This window comes from Hyaena hyaena, unplaced genomic scaffold, assembly GCF_003009895.1.
Source record: "Hyaena hyaena isolate Hyena2069 unplaced genomic scaffold, ASM300989v1 scaffold_316, whole genome shotgun sequence".
Lineage (NCBI taxonomy): Eukaryota > Metazoa > Chordata > Mammalia > Carnivora > Hyaenidae > Hyaena > Hyaena hyaena.
Genome location: NW_024080946.1, coordinates 902,666 through 920,443, shown reverse-complemented (window position 1 = coordinate 920,443; position 17,778 = coordinate 902,666). Strand labels below are relative to the sequence as shown.

At 51.2% G+C, this 17,778-nt stretch overlaps 1 protein-coding gene across 2 annotated transcripts in view; it reads left to right on the top strand.

The window, feature by feature from the left end:
• Positions 1 to 943: 943 nt before the first annotated feature.
• Positions 944 to 17,778, top strand: part of RUVBL1 (RuvB like AAA ATPase 1) — a 39,027-nt gene continuing 22,192 nt past the window's right edge. For both annotated transcript variants that reach the window (XM_039248623.1, XM_039248622.1), the window contains exons 1-3: positions 944 to 1,171; positions 4,600 to 4,686; positions 11,170 to 11,302. In XM_039248623.1, the coding sequence (XP_039104554.1) occupies positions 1,031 to 1,171; positions 4,600 to 4,686; positions 11,170 to 11,302 (361 nt within the window). In that variant the 5' untranslated portion in view covers positions 944 to 1,030. The remainder of the gene's footprint in view (positions 1,172 to 4,599; positions 4,687 to 11,169; positions 11,303 to 17,778) is intronic.

Here is a 17,778-nt window from a genome sequence, read left to right as displayed (position 1 = left end):
AAACCATTACCAAGTCCCATAAATCCTACTGTTTAAAGTACATACAAAATAATAAAATAATAATAATAAGGGGCACCTGGATGGCTCAGTAGGTTGAGCCTCCAACTCTTGATTTCAGTTCAGGTCATGATCTCAGGGTCGTGGGATCGAGCCCTGTGTTGGGCTCTGCACTGAGCATGCAGGCTGCTTAAGATTCTCTCTGTCTCTCTGCCCGTCTCCTCCACTCGTGCTCTCTCTCTAAAAAGAATAATAATAATTAAAAATAAAACACATGCAGCAAAACTGCATGATTTCAAGCGTGTATGTGGTGGTATAGGACCTTATTTGACTTTATAAGAAGGCTTAATTGTGAGCCAGACAATGTGCTAGGCAATTGAGTTAAAAGGAGCACAAATGTGGTCTACACTCGCATAATACCTGCAGTTTAGGGAGAGAGGGATAAACATTGACCCAATAGTCTTGAAAACAGAAACCTAGATTCAAAACTAATGGACAAGTAGAAGATGCGAGCATCAGAAACTACTACAGTAGGATTTAAGTTCTGTCTGTCTCCACCCGAATGCAGGCTGTCCTAAGCTCTAGGGAAGTCCCTCAGTCCCTCCTTCTCCCCGTCTCCAAAGCGGAGGTAATAACTTGCGCTCCGCAAAAAGGTATGACTCAAATAAGACAATAGATAGTGGCACAATTAGGAGCCAGACTCCAGGGCCCCCGTTTGGTGCAGCGCCCCCCTCTAAGGCCAAACCCCTTAAGAGGTGCCTTGGCATTTTCGCCCCAGCATCAGGGCCGGAAGTGCTGGCTGTGGGGGAAGCCAGGCGCGCGGCACAGCCGGAAGTGGGTGGGCGGAACCCTGCCGGCAGCCGGCTACGAGCCAATGGGGGCGCGGAGGCGTTCCCGCCCTCGCCAATGGAACGCCGAGCGGGGCGGGCCTTGACAAACCGCCCTAGTAACCGCCGCATGGTAACCCGGGTGCCGCGCGTGTGGTACTTGCTCCCGGATTTCCACGCAGGCGGAGGCTCCCGGCGCCGGCGAGATGAAGATTGAGGAGGTGAAGAGCACCACGAAGACGCAGCGCATCGCCTCCCACAGCCACGTCAAGGGGCTGGGGCTGGACGAGAGCGGCCTGGCCAAGCAGGCGGCCTCGGGGCTCGTGGGCCAGGAGAACGCGCGAGAGGTGAGCGGGGCTGCGGGCGGGGCGCGCGCAGGATGCCCCGCGCAGGGAGAGCGGGCGGCGAGGGGGGCGCAGCCTGGGGTGCGGGAGGGGCCCTGCGGCGGCACGGGGGCCGACCCGCGGCGCCCTTGACCGCTCCACGCCGTTGACGGGTGCCGATGGAGCCCCCGCCGGGGCCGCGCTCTCCTCGCGACGCAGGCGGACGCGGGGGAGAAGCCCGTGAAGGTCCCTGCTCTCCCGGAGCTTCCGTCTTTAGCGTCGTGAGACACGGTCAACGTTTAACCCGCGAATAAAACAATCGTCACGTTTCGGTGGAGCTCAGCTCGGCCATGGCAAGGAATTTGGAGTTTGAGAACGCAGGGGGAGTCTCTGAGGGCTTTGAAGTAGGGGAGTGATCAACCTTAGAAAACTCACTTTTTTATTTTATTTTATTTTAAATTTTTATTTATTTCTGAGAGAGAGAGAGGCAGCGTGAGCAGGGGAGAGGCAGAGAGATCGGGAGACACAGACTCTGAAACAGGCTCCAGGCTCTGAGCTGTCAGCACAGAGCCCGACGTGGGGCTCGAACCCACCAACAGTGAGGTCATGACCTGAGCCGAAGGCAGATGCTTAACCCACTGAGCCACCCAGGCCCCCGAAAACTCACTTTCGTTTGGAGGCCTCGGGAGCCGAAGGAGGGAAGTGGGGGCCAGAGAGGAGCGACCTGCCTCACCCACACTCCCAGCATCCCTCTTGACCGTTCCAGTCAAATCCACTTTTTTATTGTTAAGTGGCAGTGATGCCAAGTCATTTCAGCTACATTATAACCCCGAAACTATTCAGGCCCTTCGTGGTGTATTTTTTGCAGAAGACTGTGGAGGAGGTCGCTTCCTCTATCCACTTGCCGCTGTTGCACGATGGTGGTGCTGGGATTTGTACCCCCAAGTATTTCTGACTCACGACAGTGCTGTTTCTCCAACATCACAGCCACTTTGCAGCCTGCCGCGTGCTGAGCTCAGATTCATTACAAGGCCTTTGCCATAGCTTAGCAGCTGCAGAAACCTGCGCTTAATGCGAGGTTGACGCTGTTGCCTCCCAGCCTGATTGCGCTAAAAGGAAGGGCCAAAGAAAAGCCCCCGGTTTCTATTGGAGCCTCGTCTTTCCAAAAAGGAAATATTGACGAGGTCAGGGCGACTTTGAAATCTCTCCAGCCTCCGCTTCCCGGGGACGCTTTACTAACCTGGTTCTCAGCACCGGGGATCGTCTGCTCCCCACTTTACTAGGCCACATACAGACGAGTTAAAGGACTTGTAGAGTGAATGCCTGTGTGCCTAACTGTGCCGGGAGCATTGTGCTCTGTCGGTTTATCCTCCGTCTGTTCAGTTATCCACCCACCAATCCGCTTTTGCATTTCAAAGCAAGTTGCCGACAGTAGGACACTTTACCCTGAACCCCATTAGCCCATTAGCGTGAGATGAGGAAATTGGATTCACAGCGGTTAGGTGGGTAGATCCAAGGTCACTCAGTGGGTAGTGGTAGAGACAAGTTTTCAACCCATTATGCCTCCTTATGGATATGAGCTTCCCGAGAAGAGAGATGGTGAAGTACGATTTTCTACACCAAACCTTATACGTGAACGGGGCTCAGTATTTATTTATTGAATTAATGGGCACCCGCTGCAGCTTCCAGGTTCTTGCATGACTCTGGTCACACCAGCATCCTTAATATCTGCTCCCCTGAGACATGAGAGAGTGAGACTAGGTGATCTTTCAAAGGCCTGTCCAGTTCTTTTTAAATTTTAGAATCCACTGAACATACCTCACTGGAGAGAATTTGGAGCTTAAACTGACGGAGAGAAACGGAAGAGATCGTGGCGTGTCACTAAAAGCACACATCTACGGTTTGGAAAGTTTCCTTCCAAAGAGTACTGAGGCTTATGAACTTCCATTATTGCGGAAGACCATAGTGGGTGGCTCTGTTTTCTTCTTGGAGATGCAGCATGTGTCTGAAGAGTAACTTCTGGGCTTTTCCAACTGAGCCAGAAATGGAATGTAGCCCATCCACATGCATTCTTTGAATCCACATTTTAAAAATTGATTTATTTAAAGAGTATGTATGAGTGAGCATGGGGGAGGGGCAGAGAAAGCATCCCAAGCAAGCTCTGTGCTGACACAGCAGAGCCCAACTCGATCTCATGAACTGTGAAATCGTGACCTGAGCCGAAATCAAGAGTCAGACATGTAGCCAATTGAGCCACCTGGGCACCACTGAACCCACATTTTTGTAGTGGCTGTCCAAGTGTGGGACAAGGTACTTCTCCGCAGTCCATGGGAAGTAGTGGTAGAGGAGACAAGATGTGGTCAGAAGACCCGGTCACTAGGGTAGCGTCCTCACCATTCAGCTGGATGGATAAATGAGCACCGTAGTCTGCCCTGAGGAGAAGGCACCGTTAATAGTTATATGTTAGGTTATTAAATCCACGTAAGACACCTTGTAATCCTGGGATACGAGTGTTCCGTAAGTGTGGCTCTCAGCCTTCTTTGTAGTTAACTATTCTAAAATATATAAAAATCAGTAACCCATTTATGGAATTGGTATATACACACACATTTATGTATCTACATGTATGTGTATATACGTGCTATAAGTGGTTTAATAGTAGGCAGAGAGTTCGAATGAACTTGGGGTATATCAAGAAATCATCAAGTAATTTACTCTTGAGGATTTGAAAGGCATTCAGGTAATCTTATGGCGCCCTAGTTTCAATAAGATTTTTTTTTCAAATTTGCTTATTTATTTTTGAGAGACAGAGAGAGCAGGGGAGGGGCAGAGAGAGAGGGAGACAGAATCCCAATCAGGCTCTGTGCTGTCAGATGCTCAACTGACTGAGCCAGCCAGGCGCCCCAGTGGCAGTATTTACAGCATTATGGGGTTCACCGATGGCCAACTAGTCGTGTGTGTCTTGATTTTTAACCCTTAATGGGGTAATTTGGGCATCTGATGAAAGCTGTGCCTCTCTTCCCTGGAAAAATGCGTATGGGAACACATACACACAACTGTGTTTGCAATTTCATTCCCAAATTCAGGTGTTGGGCCCCTGAAGTCTATCCCTGGTCCCCAGGCTAAAAAAAGAAAATCACTGCTACCGCGTCAAATACGGCGTCATCAGAGAGGCCTCCCCGGATCGTTACCCTCTTTTCTTTACGTTAGCGATCTCATGCGGTGTGTTTGTGCACGTCCGCTCCGCCGGGCCACACGCGAGCTCCGTGCCCGCAAGGCTTGCTCCCCTGTCACCCTCCGCCACTTCCAGCACCGGGGACGCGGCCCGTGGTGGAGTGGCGCGCAGTGTTGGCTGAACGAGCGCGTGAATTGTTTGGACCAGAAACTGGACATTTTCCCCACGTGAAACGTTTTAATGCTGATTTATCATTTCTTCCCACTGTGGCGTCTAGGCGTGTGGCGTGATAGTAGAATTAATCAAAAGCAAGAAGATGGCTGGAAGAGCCGTGTTGTTGGCAGGACCTCCTGGAACTGGCAAGGTACTCGCTTCCTCTCGTTTTCTCCGTCTGCCCACGAGAATGATCCTCGCGTTTAAGCCAAATTGAATTCGTGGCTTCACTCGTCTTTGTTTAGCTAAATTAGTTATATGTATGTTGAGAAAGTAATGTGCACTAATACAGTTGCGGATCTAAGATCCGTGCTCCTCTAAAATTCAAATTAGCCTGGCTGACCTCCAGGGGAGAGAGGATCAAGTCCTCAGAGGGGTCTCATTGTGTCTAGAACTTGTCCTTGATCTCTTTCCAGTCTCCTTTGCCTCGGAAATACATTTCTCTTGGCCCAGAGCGGCATGAAATCTTGGGGATGACATCTTACTTGAGCGGGAGAGAAAATCAGGCAGCGACCATTTTTCTGAAGGCTCACTTCTCCTCGCGCTATTCTGGCCGCGTGAGAGATGGGGAGGAAGGAGAGAAGAAAGGAATCAGAGATACGGCTTTCGTCGGGTTCGCCCTGCCGTGTTGGGGGAGACTTTGGCTGCCCAGGGAAGAAGAGGGCGTTCCCGGCAGAGGAGGCAGCGTGGCTTGCCGGGATCTGTGAGGGGCCCGGCCAGGTACCGGAGACGTACCAGAGTCCCCAGCCTGAGTCTGCCTGTCCCTCACAAGGGCCACTTGGTAGAACGTAGGACCTTGGGATTGTGTTCATAAGGGAGGAAGCTTTACATTCCAGCTCTGGCGGTGACTGGCGGTGACCCGAGGCAGGTTTCTCAACCTTTCCCGAAGTACCACATGCCTCCTTTCAGACAGTTATCCGAACCAGTCAGTTGTAAGATCATGACGTTATCATTCTGAAATCGTGTAATTGAATTGATGGTGTATTTACATCTATTGGTGTCTAAAAATAGAAGAAATGCTGGGTTTGTGAGAAAGTTTAACCTTTGAAATGCCATTATGACTATGAGCTTTAATCATCTCTCTGCAGACGACATCAGGTTGTCCAGTGTTATTTCCCATTTATTCGCTTGCTTTCCCGTCTTTTTTTTTTTTTTTTAATTTTTTTTTTAATGTTTTATTTATTTCTAGGAGAAAGAGAGAGAGAGACAGTGTGAGCAGGGGAGGGTCAGAGAGAGAGGGAGTCACAGACTCTGAAACAGGCTTCAGGCTCTGAGCTGGCAGTCAGCACAGAGCCCGATGTGGGGCTCGAACCCACGAACCGCGAGATCATGACCTGAGCGAAAGTCGGGTCCAAGCCACCCAGGCGCCCCGCTTGCTTTCCCGTCTTATATCTTAGACCCTCCCTCTCGCTCCGTTTCTCTTCTTTCTAAAGGAGGAAAATACATCGTTTAGATGTTACTACTAGATGTTTGTGGGTGACCAAGTCAGGTTTGTAATTATCACGTTGCCCTTGTGTTCAAAGACAGTTATGTTGGATATAGAAGTCTGTCCATAGCTGTTTTCCGTTGGTGCTGTTTCTCTTGATATTTGCTACCTATTGGCTCCTATTTTTGCTTTTGAGAAGTCCCATTTTGAGGATTTTGTCTTTTCTTTCTGGAGGTTTTTGGTTTTGGTGTTTCACTGTGAGGTGCTATCTCTTGATATCTCTTCACTGTGATAGTCTCTCTCCAGGTCCCGCACTTCCCTATTCTCTCTGTGCTGCCTCTGGAACTCCAGTCGGGTATTTGAACACAGAGGTCCTCAGCCTGGGGCAGTTTGCCCCCCAAGGGACGTTGGGGTGGGCCGAGCAGAGACCGCTGCTGGCGTCTCGTGGGTGGAGTGCATGGGTGCCGCGAAGCGAGCACAGAACGGGCCCTACGAGAAGGAAAGGGCTGGTGTGGACCGTCAGCAGCGCCAGGGCTGGGAGCCCGGGCCACGGCTTCTCGTCTCGTCTTCTTTGTCTCACAGCCTCGTCTTCGTAGTTTCCGTCTCTTGGGCTGTGCTGTGCTCCGCATGATTTCTCCAGGCCTCTGTGCCGGCCTACCTGTTTTGTGGGCTGCGACCAAGCTGCTCTTTAATCCACCCCGTTGAACGTTTTCTCTTTCTCATTTTGAAAAACACGACACCTGCAAAAGAGTCGGAAGAATGGTGTGACGATCCGCCGTCCACCCTGCACGTAAAAAACTGATTGTAAATATTTGGTGACATTTGTATTTTCTCTATTTCTGAACCATTTGAAAGTCACTGCAAGGATGTTCTGTTCCCAAGATACTATCATCCGCCCAAGAAACTTAACGTTGCTAACAGTTTAGCTAACGTCAGTCTATATTACAGTTTTTCCCAGTTGGTCTTTTTTGGGGGCTTTCTCATTTTGTATATTTTTGAATTCAGGATACAGTCAAAGATCATACATTGCATGCATTGTTAGGTCTCTTTTTTTTTAAGTTTATTTATTTATTTTGAGAGTGAGAATGTGCGAGTGAGATGTGAGATAAAAGAGGGAGACGGGGAGAGAGAGTCCTAAGCAGCTCCGCACTGCCAGCCCAGAGCCTCACGTGGGGCTCACCCGCCGCGGGACCCTGAGCTGCACCGCAGAGCCACCCAGGCGGCCTGTATCTCATCAGTCACCCTCCCCAGCCGTGTTTGGTTTCGTTTTCTTTTTTTGACATTGACATTTTTGAAGAGTCCTGGACAGTTGTTTTTTGTAAGAAGGTTCTGCAGCTGTCCCACAGCCATCATCTTATTATTTCATCAGTAGGAAAAGTTAAACACTTGGCAGAACGCTGCAGGGGTCTGATGTCTGTCCCACTGTGTCACAGCAGGAGGCCAGGTTCACGGGAAGGTCCTGGACCCCTTGGTCATGAGTCAGTAATGGGAAGCGAGGTGACCTGCTGAGATGTTGCAAATGCCCTTTCACCCTAAGGCCCCCCCACCCCAGGGTTATTGCTGTGTCAGTTCCCACCCTGGTGGTTGCAAAACAGTGATCTTGTAAATCTGTCTGCGAGTATTAGCTTGCTTTTGCTTTTGTTCTTTGTAAAGAAGGAGCATCCCCCTCTTACAAGTTCTATTTCTTTTTTCCTTTAAAATCTTCCTCTTTTTTTTTTTTTTAATCTGGCTATTTTTGATCGCCTCTTATTCCTTGAATCTGTTTCTTTGTGTTTTCACTATTCTTGCTCTGCTTGTGAACTCATGTTTGGATGATCGAATCTGCGCGGCTTCTCCTGGGAGTGCTTCTGAGGGGCCCTGCTGCGAATGGCGTGGGTCCGGGTTTTCTGGCCATCAGGGTAAAGACTAAAGTTGCACGAGAGCGCGCTCAGACTTTCCTCCTCACCCACAGCCACAGGCGGGACCTCCAGGGTTACACCTTGCACGTCAGCGCGTTTCCGGTTGGTTTTGTTTTCCTTTGTTTTGTGGCTCACCGCTCCTACTCCCGCTTGGGCCTTTGAGCCTCCGTGTGCAGGGGCTGCTCTCTTCCCACCGTGCGTTGCTGGGCTTTCTGCTGTGTCAGAACCCTCCAAGCTTCCAAGGCGACGGTGGTTTACTACTCTGGAGTTTCTTATGATGTCTTTATTCCTGGCTGGTTGTAACAGGAGGGACTTCCCAGGAGTCTGTGGAGTGTGCCGCTCTCCCGGCAGCCCACACTGCTCGCTCCTTTTGTGCTGTTGCGCCATCTCCCTCCAGGAAATAGGGCAAGTTCTCACCGCCGCCGGCTTGTCCAGTCCCTCTCCGCGTACGCGAAGGCGTGTGGTAACAATCCTGCTTTCCAGGGCCCCGCTGTTTAGGCAGCTCACCTGAGTAGAGGCAGGAGACGGTGCTGTTTTAGGGACGCAGGTATGTGGTCCGTGTGGAAGGCCCCCTCTTGAGGACGTCGCGCTGTTCACAGCAGGGCTTTGGGCTCGGGTTTTACAGAAGGGTGGTGCTCAGATGAGATGGGAAATGAAGCGGATTTCTTGTCTTCTTCTGGCAACAACCTCTTTTTTGTGTGTGCCCCTTGCATGGGGGGGTGGTCACAAAGAAATAATGTCTCAGAGATTGGGGATTGCCTAATGGCTTTGCTGCATGCTAACTGACATTGGGTGAGTTAGTAGCTTGTGTCTTTCAGTTTCTGAATCTATCCAACACAACATCAGATATCAAATACTAGATCTTCAAGTTCATAGGCTAGTTGGGAGGGTCCACCGAGACCTCATGCAGGGGACCTAGCACTGTAGACCAGGCGTGGGCGGAATAGCTGCATTGTATACCGCCTTCTGGGAACCTGTACAAGGAAGAGACCAGACATGCCGGAAGCATGTCTTAACCAAGTATTTATCGTATTTTAGTGGAAGGGTACTGATCATCTCTTCTCTATTAGCCAGAGGTGGGGAGATGTCACCGACTCAGATAGAGTCACTGTCTTTGATGGTCACAACTCGGGGTGTGGAGTCAGGGCGTGGAGATACCTGGGTGAGACAGCGGGGTGACAGAAGGTCGTAGGATAGGCTAGAGGGTGGACGGATCGGAGAATGACTGTTTTAGAGGTGTCAGCCTCGGTCCCGGACTCAGATGCCCACTCAGACAGGCCCCAGGATGAGGGAGGTGCCTGGGTACACGCACGAAAGCGCAGGGTGGCTGTGGTGGCCAGAGCAACACCCCAACCCCCCCCCCCCCCAAAGGTCTACAGCAGGTGCCACCACATGGTAATGGAGGCCCATTATGGTCGGAGGTAATGGAGGTAATTTGCGGCCTGACCCTCTGGTTCCTTGGAAGTAGCCAGATCCCTTGATGTTTATGGGAAATTTCCCAACATTAACGAATGGGCAGGGGCGCCTGGGTGGCTCAGTCAGTTAAGCGTCCGACTTCGGCTCAGGTCATGATTTCACGGTTTGTGGGTTCGAGCCCCGTGTCGGGCTCTGCTGACAGCTAGCTCAGAGCCTAGAGCCTGTCTTCGGATTCTGTGTCTCCCTCTTTCTCTGACCCTCCCCTGCTCACTTGCACATGCACGCGCTCTCTCTCTCTCTCTCTCTCTCTCAGAAATAAATTAAAAAAAAAAACATTTTAAAAAATTTTATAAAAAGGAGGCGCCTGGGTGGCTTAGTCGGTTAAGCGTCCGACTTTCGCTTAGGTCATTATCTCGCGGTTCGTGGGTTCTGGCCCTGCGTCGGGCTCTGTGCTGACTACCAGCTCAGAGCCTGGAGCCTGTTTCAGTCTGTGACTCCCTCTCTCTCTGACCCTCCCCTGCTCACGCTGTCTCTCTCTCTCTCTCTCTCTCCTAGAAGTAAATAAAAACATTAAAAAAAAAATTTAAAAAAGGGCAACAGATTGAGTTTAAAAACCCACATGAAACTCAGCAGGGCAAACTGAATTGTGCTCTGGGGAGTGAGTTTGCAACTTGTGATTTTATCCAGGACCTTGATTTGACAGGCGGGGAAATTGGGCACCAGAGGTTTGCCATGTGCCTGGGGTCACAGGGAAAATGAGTCGCAGGACCAGGACTACAGCCTGGCTTCTGCCCTTTCCGCCAGTGCGTTTGTGCTGCGTTACAGGCTGATTCTGGAGCAGATGCTACCATCTTGAAATTATCACCAAAATGGCATTGAAAAGAAAATCTACGAGGAACTCTACAGGGCCGATTTTAAAATACTGTCTCAGGGTGTCCTTTGTTGTGCAGTGCGAGCTTGTTTTTCTTGCTCAGCCCGACCCCTTGGGAACTGACCTTATCCAGGCTCTTGTTTCAGATTTGAGGAAAGACAAAAACAGCACGAAAATGCTCTGGCGTTTCCTTGTCCTGTACCAGCTTTGAAGCATTGGCTTTTCATACTTGACGTTTGACCGTACATCTGTTCAGTCTGCTTGTGTCTAACATCTGTCAACTGGAGCTATCTTACCAAAATCAATTTGTAGTTTGCTAGACCATGTTCAAGTGTAACGTGAGACCGGCTCATAGCTTGAGGATCTTCATAGCTCCCGCATCCTTCTTCACCGTGTGTGGGCCACTTGGTCCAAAGCGAATGTCATGTAATTCAGTCTTTGAGTAGTGTCTTCTGATGGCCTGTGGGTTGGTGCCCTCCTGTGCCTGTAGAAACAGTGAGTAGTAGCTCAGAGACTGAGACTGGAGCGGTGTTCCGAGCCCTGTTTTGATACTGAGGGGACAGTTTTGGAAGACTGTTAATTACGATAGGAACGATCTTTGGGACCCTGCTGCCCAGAGTTCAAGTTCCCACTCTGCCATTTTCTAGATTACAGTTCCCAGTACATGTGATTTCCCTTCTCCCATGTCACAGTTTCCCTGTTTGTAAAGTGGGGAGCGTTCAGTGTGCACCTCACAGGCCAAGTGGGAGGGTCACGTGACGCACTTAGCATCGGGCCCGCACTGGTGTCAGTGAGTGATGACTGTGGTCATTACGGGGATGATTAAAGGTGCCATTTAGGTTATAAATCGACCGTCCACAAAAGTCATTCAGCATTTACTGTGTGAAACATGCCAAATGATGTTGAAACTAAGCAGACTAGATTTTCGGTTATTCTGGATTCATAAGTTTTTGATAGCATGTGTTTCTGAACTATCATGTTTTCAAGAATGTAAGCCGAATGCACCCCCCTTGTTTTCTGTAGACGGCTCTGGCGCTGGCTATTGCTCAGGAACTGGGCAGTAAGGTCCCCTTCTGCCCCATGGTGGGGAGTGAAGTTTACTCCACAGAGATCAAGAAGACGGAGGTGCTGATGGAGAACTTCCGCAGGGCCATCGGTGAGTACCGTGTCCGGGGCAAGGACTGCGCTCATTTGCCCGGTTTGCTGAGCCTCCTCATGCTGCAAATGCCTTTCCAGCTTGTATTTGTCGAACTGCCATTTTCTTTGGTACCGGAAGTGTTATCTTTGCGAGCCTCACACAAACCCAGCTCTCCTAGCTGAAGTGTTTCAGCAGTCAGAGAACATGGGCCCTGGCTACGGGGCCAGGGTGCTTCACGTGACAAAATAGATGTGGCTATAAAGTGATGTTTAAAAAAAAAAAAAAAAAAAGGCAGATTTTCCTGGCAGCCTTATTGTGCTTTTAAAGGTGCCTGTCCAGTGAAAGGGCTTGACTGATGCCATGAGCTTTGTGTGCCATGATGCTGGAGCGTCCCTGGTCCTGGATGTTGAGCCAGAGGAAGCCATGTGGGGACGGACAGAGGTTTGGGCTTGTAGGGGCAGGGCCCCCCAACATTGATTATAGCCTCTCATTCCCCTAAGGAATCCTCTGCCTTTGTTTTGTGCATGAGGACGCAGACTCTCAGAAGTTACATGACTTGCCTACAGTGACCCAGCCAGTGCGCAGCAGCTCTGCAGTCTGAACCCACGTCTCTGATTCTAGAGCCTGTGCTCTGGAGACCTGTGACGAAAAGAAAATGGCCTCTCCCAAATATTTACCTCTGTCCGCTAGGATGTCTGGGCCCTCCTCCTTGCCCAGCTCTGGGGGAATAAAGGTGGTAAGAAATCCCATCTAGAAACAGTTTATTCCGTTTCAGATACTAAAAGTTATGTAGTGTCTGTCTGCACCTGTGGGAGCCTGTCTCCAGGACGTGGTTGCCGAGTCATGGGTTACAAATCCTGGTCACAGGGGGCTGCACGCTCTCCAGGCCCTTTGGTCGTCAAAACAAGGGAAGCGTTCTTCAGGAGGAAACTTACAGGGAAGCTCGGAGGAAACGATGAGAGTCAAGAAAGAGTGGATTTGTCTGACCCAGAATCCTTACCTTGGGACTGCTGGCACCGAGGTCAGGGGTGAATTGCGGAGGGTCTTAGGCACGATGAGGGCCTGGCATCTCTCGCTGCGTGAAGAGAGAAGCCATTGGAGCGTGGTTTGGGTTGTCCAAGGCTCCCCCTGGCCGGGGCACGGACAGGGGACGGCGGGGAGACTGTGAGGAGTCGGAGCTGGAGATGGTGGGGGCTTGGCCCTGGTGGTCGCAGAGGTGGTAAGAAGTAGTCGGATTCCGGATCCAGTTGGATGGTGGAGCCGACAGGCCTGCCCAGAGGATTAGACGTGGGGCTGTAAGAAAGAGAGGGGGCCGGTCCCGGGGATGGGAGAGTCTGGAGAGGAGCACAGTGGGTGTCTGTTAAGTGCCTGCTGTGGAGGGAGCGTCTCTGGCCCCAGTGCCTGGCACGCAGCGGGGCCCGCTGAAGGTTTCTGAATGAGGGAAGGGGTGGACTTTAAAGCAAGTGGGGAACAGAAGCCTCTGGCGGGAGGAAGCTAGCGCTCAGTCTGTGTCTGCTGACAGACACTCTGCTTGGTCTACACGGGGTGTTTTAAAATACACATTGAGTTCGTTGCCAGTGTTTAGAAATTGGGAAATGTCCTATGCGGACCTTCTTCCCGGCTTCCCGCGAGAGGCTGTCCCTCCCGCCCCCCAGCGCGGGCCCGCGCTCCAGCCTGCCCCGTGCCCGGGACGCTGGGCCTGCTCCCTCCCGCCGCCCGCCAGGTGCTGCCCGCACCAGGGCCCTGCGGGCGCCCGAGCGGGGACTCCCGTTCCAAGCCAGGGACTCCGCGAGCTGTGTCTGCAGGCCAAGCTCTGTGCTAGGCGGGTAGGGACTCTTGGTTTTTTTAAAGTTTTATTTATTTCTGAGAGAGATAGACAGCGTGAGCAGGGGAGGGTCAGAGAGAGGAGATACAGAATCGGAAGCAGGCTCCAGGCTCTGAGCTGTCAGCACAGAGCCTGACGCGGGGCTCGAACCCATGAGCTGTGAGATCATGACCTGAGCCGAAGTCGGACCCTCAACCGACTGAGCCACCCAGGCGCCCCAGGTAGGGACTCTTTTTAACCGCAGAATATTTCCTACTGGAAATCTTTGGTACTGTGAAACATGAGATGTTTCTGGTGACGATTATAAACTGAAATATAACATACTTCTAGAAAAGTATGTAAAGCATGCCTGTAATTTAACAGTTTTTCATGAGGTCAAGGCTAATGCTGTCACCGCTTGGCTCGGGGGACGGTGCAGGGCCGCACACCGCAGCTGTCACTCCGGCCCTGTCTGGCCACAGCCCCTGCCCTCTCCCTCGCCAACCCACAAGAGTGCGAGGGTCGCGCGGCCATGGCCTCTGTGCTCGTCAGAGCTGGTTATTTTATTTCTTTCTCTTTTAAAGTTTATTTATTTATTTTGAGAGAGAAAGAGAGAGATTGAGATCGAGTAGGGGGAGGTGCAGCGAGAGGGGGACAGAGAATCGCTCAGCAGCATTATCCCTGACTGACAAACACCGGGGAAACTCCAGCACCCATCAGGTGTGGAAGAGAGGCCTAAATGTGGCTTGTTCATGCCGTCAACACGGAGCCTGACGTGGGGCTCGAACTCACAAACCGTGAGATCATGCCCTGAGCTGAAACCGAGAGCTGGTCGCTTAACTGACTGAGCCCCCCAGGCGCCCTGTATTTCGCCCTTTTAAAGGTCATCTAAATGGAGCCTGGTGTGGGTGTCGCTTCTTTGGCAGCGGGCACGTTTGTGGGGTTCAGCCAGTGTCGTTATGTGTTTGGCCGTCCCTGGGCTTCTGCATCGTAACTGGAGTAACGGTGGAAATGGTCACAGGATGCAGACTTTATAAAATCTTTCCGAATCCCTTCTGAAAACTTAACATGCACCAAAAGTTGCATTTAGCTCCCTAATTAAGATGCCACAACTGGCACAAATACTCGAGCACTTTTAACATTTATCTATAATTATTTAAAAAAAAAGGTTTTTCTGCCATCGATAAAATCTGACAAAACTGACTTTCATCAGTGCATGCGCTCAGGTTGCATAAAGGCGACTAACGCTTTGCAACTTGAAAACAGAGATAAATCCGCTAGGCAGCCGTCCTGCGCGTTGCCATTTTTGAGGGGAGGGCAGTGCAGTCCCTTTGATGGCAGCGAGGTAAAGAGAATTTCTTGATCCTGCCACCGAATAAAAAGGCAGGCCATTGACCATCTTCAAAAAGGAACCCTCCCATCTTCCCCTGCCTTTGAATCCCTGTGAGGTTGGCCCAGGGGTGGGGAGGAAGCGGTAAGCCGACCAGAAATAAAGAGCAAGGAGTCTGTGCTGCTTCCTTGACGTGATGAAGGTCCCTGTCAGGGATTTGGAAACCCGAGCCAGCAGATGAAACCCGGGTCGTTTGTGGTGCCGGTGCCAGAGATAGCGCCCGCCCGGCCCCTTCCCTGGCCAACAGCCACCCCCATTGTCCGTCAGCCGCGGCCCCCGCCTGCCTGTCAGCACTGAGCAGCTTCTAAACAAATACGGGCACTAGTGAGAGACGGGAATGCCTTTCTTCCCCACTCAAGGAATGTCATGTCATGGTCATTAACAGGAAATAGAGCGAAGCACTCCACTGGAAGGAATTTATCTCTGTGGGCTACACAATTTTTGATTTAAAAAAAAAAATCTGCCTTCATTTTGAAAGTACAGAATTCACCAAGGATGTCACAGGCTTCTGATAGTTTGGGAAATGGTTGTCTTGATGTTCAGGAACTCAGACTTTGGTAAGGCGAAAATGAAACACGACCTCTCTTTTGGGGCTGTTCCAAAACTTCCATTTGTAGGCTGTCGGATTGAATGAAGGTAGAGAAGAACCCTTCCTTAACTTTAATGTCCGAGGGATCTTTGCCCGAGAGATCTGGTTGGGTTTCTGGGGAAAGAAGGCAGCGACCCAATGATAAGATAATGCCCACGCTTAAAAGCAGGAAGTGACTGAGAGTGCCCGACACCATGGGCCGTGTTTCTTTTTTTTTTTTTTTAATTTTTTTTTTTAATGTTTTATTTATTTCTAGGAGAGAGAGAGAGACAGCGTGAGCAGGGGAGGGTCAGAGAGAGAGGGAGGGAGTCACAGACTGAAACAGGCTCCAGGCTCTGAGCTGGCAGTCAGCACAGAGCCCGACGCGGGGCTCGAACCCATGAACCGCGAGATCATGACCTAAGCGAAAGTCGGACACTTAACCGACTAAGCCACCCAGGCGCCCCATGGGCCGTGTTTCTTTGTGCCACCGGGCTACTTGCATATCGGAACAGAGGTGGCCTGATGGTGAGGACACCCACGCTGTGTCTGGGCCACCTGTCATCAGAAGTAGTTGATGTGAGTAGGACAGAGTTCTTCGGGCCTTCTTAAGTGAGCGGTTCTCCGCTGCGACTGCACGTTGGCCTCATCGGGGCAGCTTTAGACTAATAACGAGGGCAGCGCCAACCCCGGAGCATCAGCGGCAAATGGCCTGAGTGCCGCCAGGGCACGGAGGGCTGTGGAAGCTTCTTGGGTTTCTACAGGGTGAGCCGTGACGAGACTCCGGCCGGGGTGTAGAGCCGTGCTCCTCCTTTGCCAGGTGCCCCCCCTCCGTGACTTACCTCAGTATTTCTGTGTAAAGTGACGTGGTACTCTTGTGTACACACAGAATAAAGCTCTGTGAATTGTCATAAATGGAAAACCCATGCCGCCAACACCCGTCGAGAGAGTGTGGCCGGTGCCCAGAGGACCCTTCGCGTCTGGCCCCACCCCCCTTCCCCACAGTAGCGGCGGTCTCGATCCTGCATCGTAGTTGTACTTATGCCTGTTTTGAGCCTCATACGTGCAGTCGAAACGTAGTCAGATGCTGACCTCCCCCCATCCCGCCCCGTCTCATCAACAGGCTTCAACTCATAGTTGATCCTGATTGATCTGTAGCCCCCATTCTCTGCCCCCCCCCCGCAGAGTCTTTTGAAGTTAATTGCAGACCTGCTTTTCCATCCATAAATATCTCAGTATGTGTCTGAAAAATAAGGACTCAGAGGAAACCGCGTTGTACCGCTGTCCTGCCTGCAATAAGCGAACGGTGTGTTCCTTAATGTCATCAGGTGTCTAGTTAGCGCTCACATTTCCAGTTGTCTTGTGTCACACTGTGCTTTTTCTTTTTGGAAGATTTTTTGAATTATTGTTTGAATCGGGAGATAGTCTGCATGATAGGCTGGTTGATACGTGTCTTCTATCTTTTTAACCTCTGGGTTTCCCTTACGTTGGTGTTTTTTCCTTGGGGCAAAGCACGCGTGTGGTGGGGACTCGGATCGCACCCGAGGGCTGGCAGGGGGGGCTGCTGAGGTCAGCGGCACACGTTGCCCGGGAGAGGGAAGGACAGAGCAAGTGTTGTGGGCAAGGCAGTCAGCGAGCTGGGCCCGTGCTGGGAAGAAGCGGGGCTCAGAGCCGGAAGACTTGCACCCGCGTCCGGGCTCTGCTGCAAAGGAGGAAAGGACCGTTTGCTCCCGTCTTGGAGCTGACTTCCCGTCTGTAAAATGTCCTCACTCTGGCTGTTTGACGGGGCAGGTTGGGATGTGCTGGCACCTGTGCTTGTCACGGTCCCAGTGCGGGATCCGATGAGGCGGTGACACGCACGCCCCGGGAGGGCTGCTTCTGTGCGTGGAGAGGCCACCACAGCCATAGGTTTCTAGTATGTTCCTACTGGTGTGGCCTGCCGCTGTCCTGAATGTAGGGACTCCTTCTGTGCCCGTCCTCCACTGGCGGGGCCCAGGGGTGTTTTCCTCCTTGCCTTTGAGTGGGTGGCATGTACAGTGACCTAAAATTGCTTTCTCGCTGATGTCGAATTCTTGGGAAACAGATCCGTTAGCTGGTAACTCACCTGCGGTGGGCTGTGGTTCCGGACAAAGCCGTTTGTATCTCTTGACTCAGACCCTGGGAATTTGGGAGAGCTTGTGCGTGCCCGGACGCGTGTGTGCTTCCAGAGAAGCGGTGTTCAGGGGTATGCATTTGTTTTCCTGTCTTAAGAAAACCTTTATTTACAGGGTGTTTGGGTGCCTCAGTCGGTTAAAGTCCCACCCTTGATCTCAGGGTGGGTGAGTGCAAGCCCCCGTGTTGGGCGCCATGCTGGGTGTGGAGCTTACTTATAACTTTATACACACATACATACATCCTAACGGAGTTAAAAAGTAGAAAAGAAAACCTTTAGTTATTAGTAATTATCATTGCTTTGTTAGAAAAACTCAAGGGGTGCCTGGGTGGCTCCATCAGTTAAATGTTTGACTCTTGATTTGGGTTTAGGTCGTGATCTCATGGTTCATGGGTTCGAGCCCCACAAAGGGCTTAGCACTGACCATGCAGAGCCTGCTTGGGATTCTTTTTCTGTCTCGAAATAAATAAGTTAATTAAAAAAATTTTTTTAAAGAAAAGAAAAACCCAATTTTCTTTGTGTATGTATTTGGGTACATATATACATGCAGGAAGAAACCCTAATCATAGGTATGTAGCTC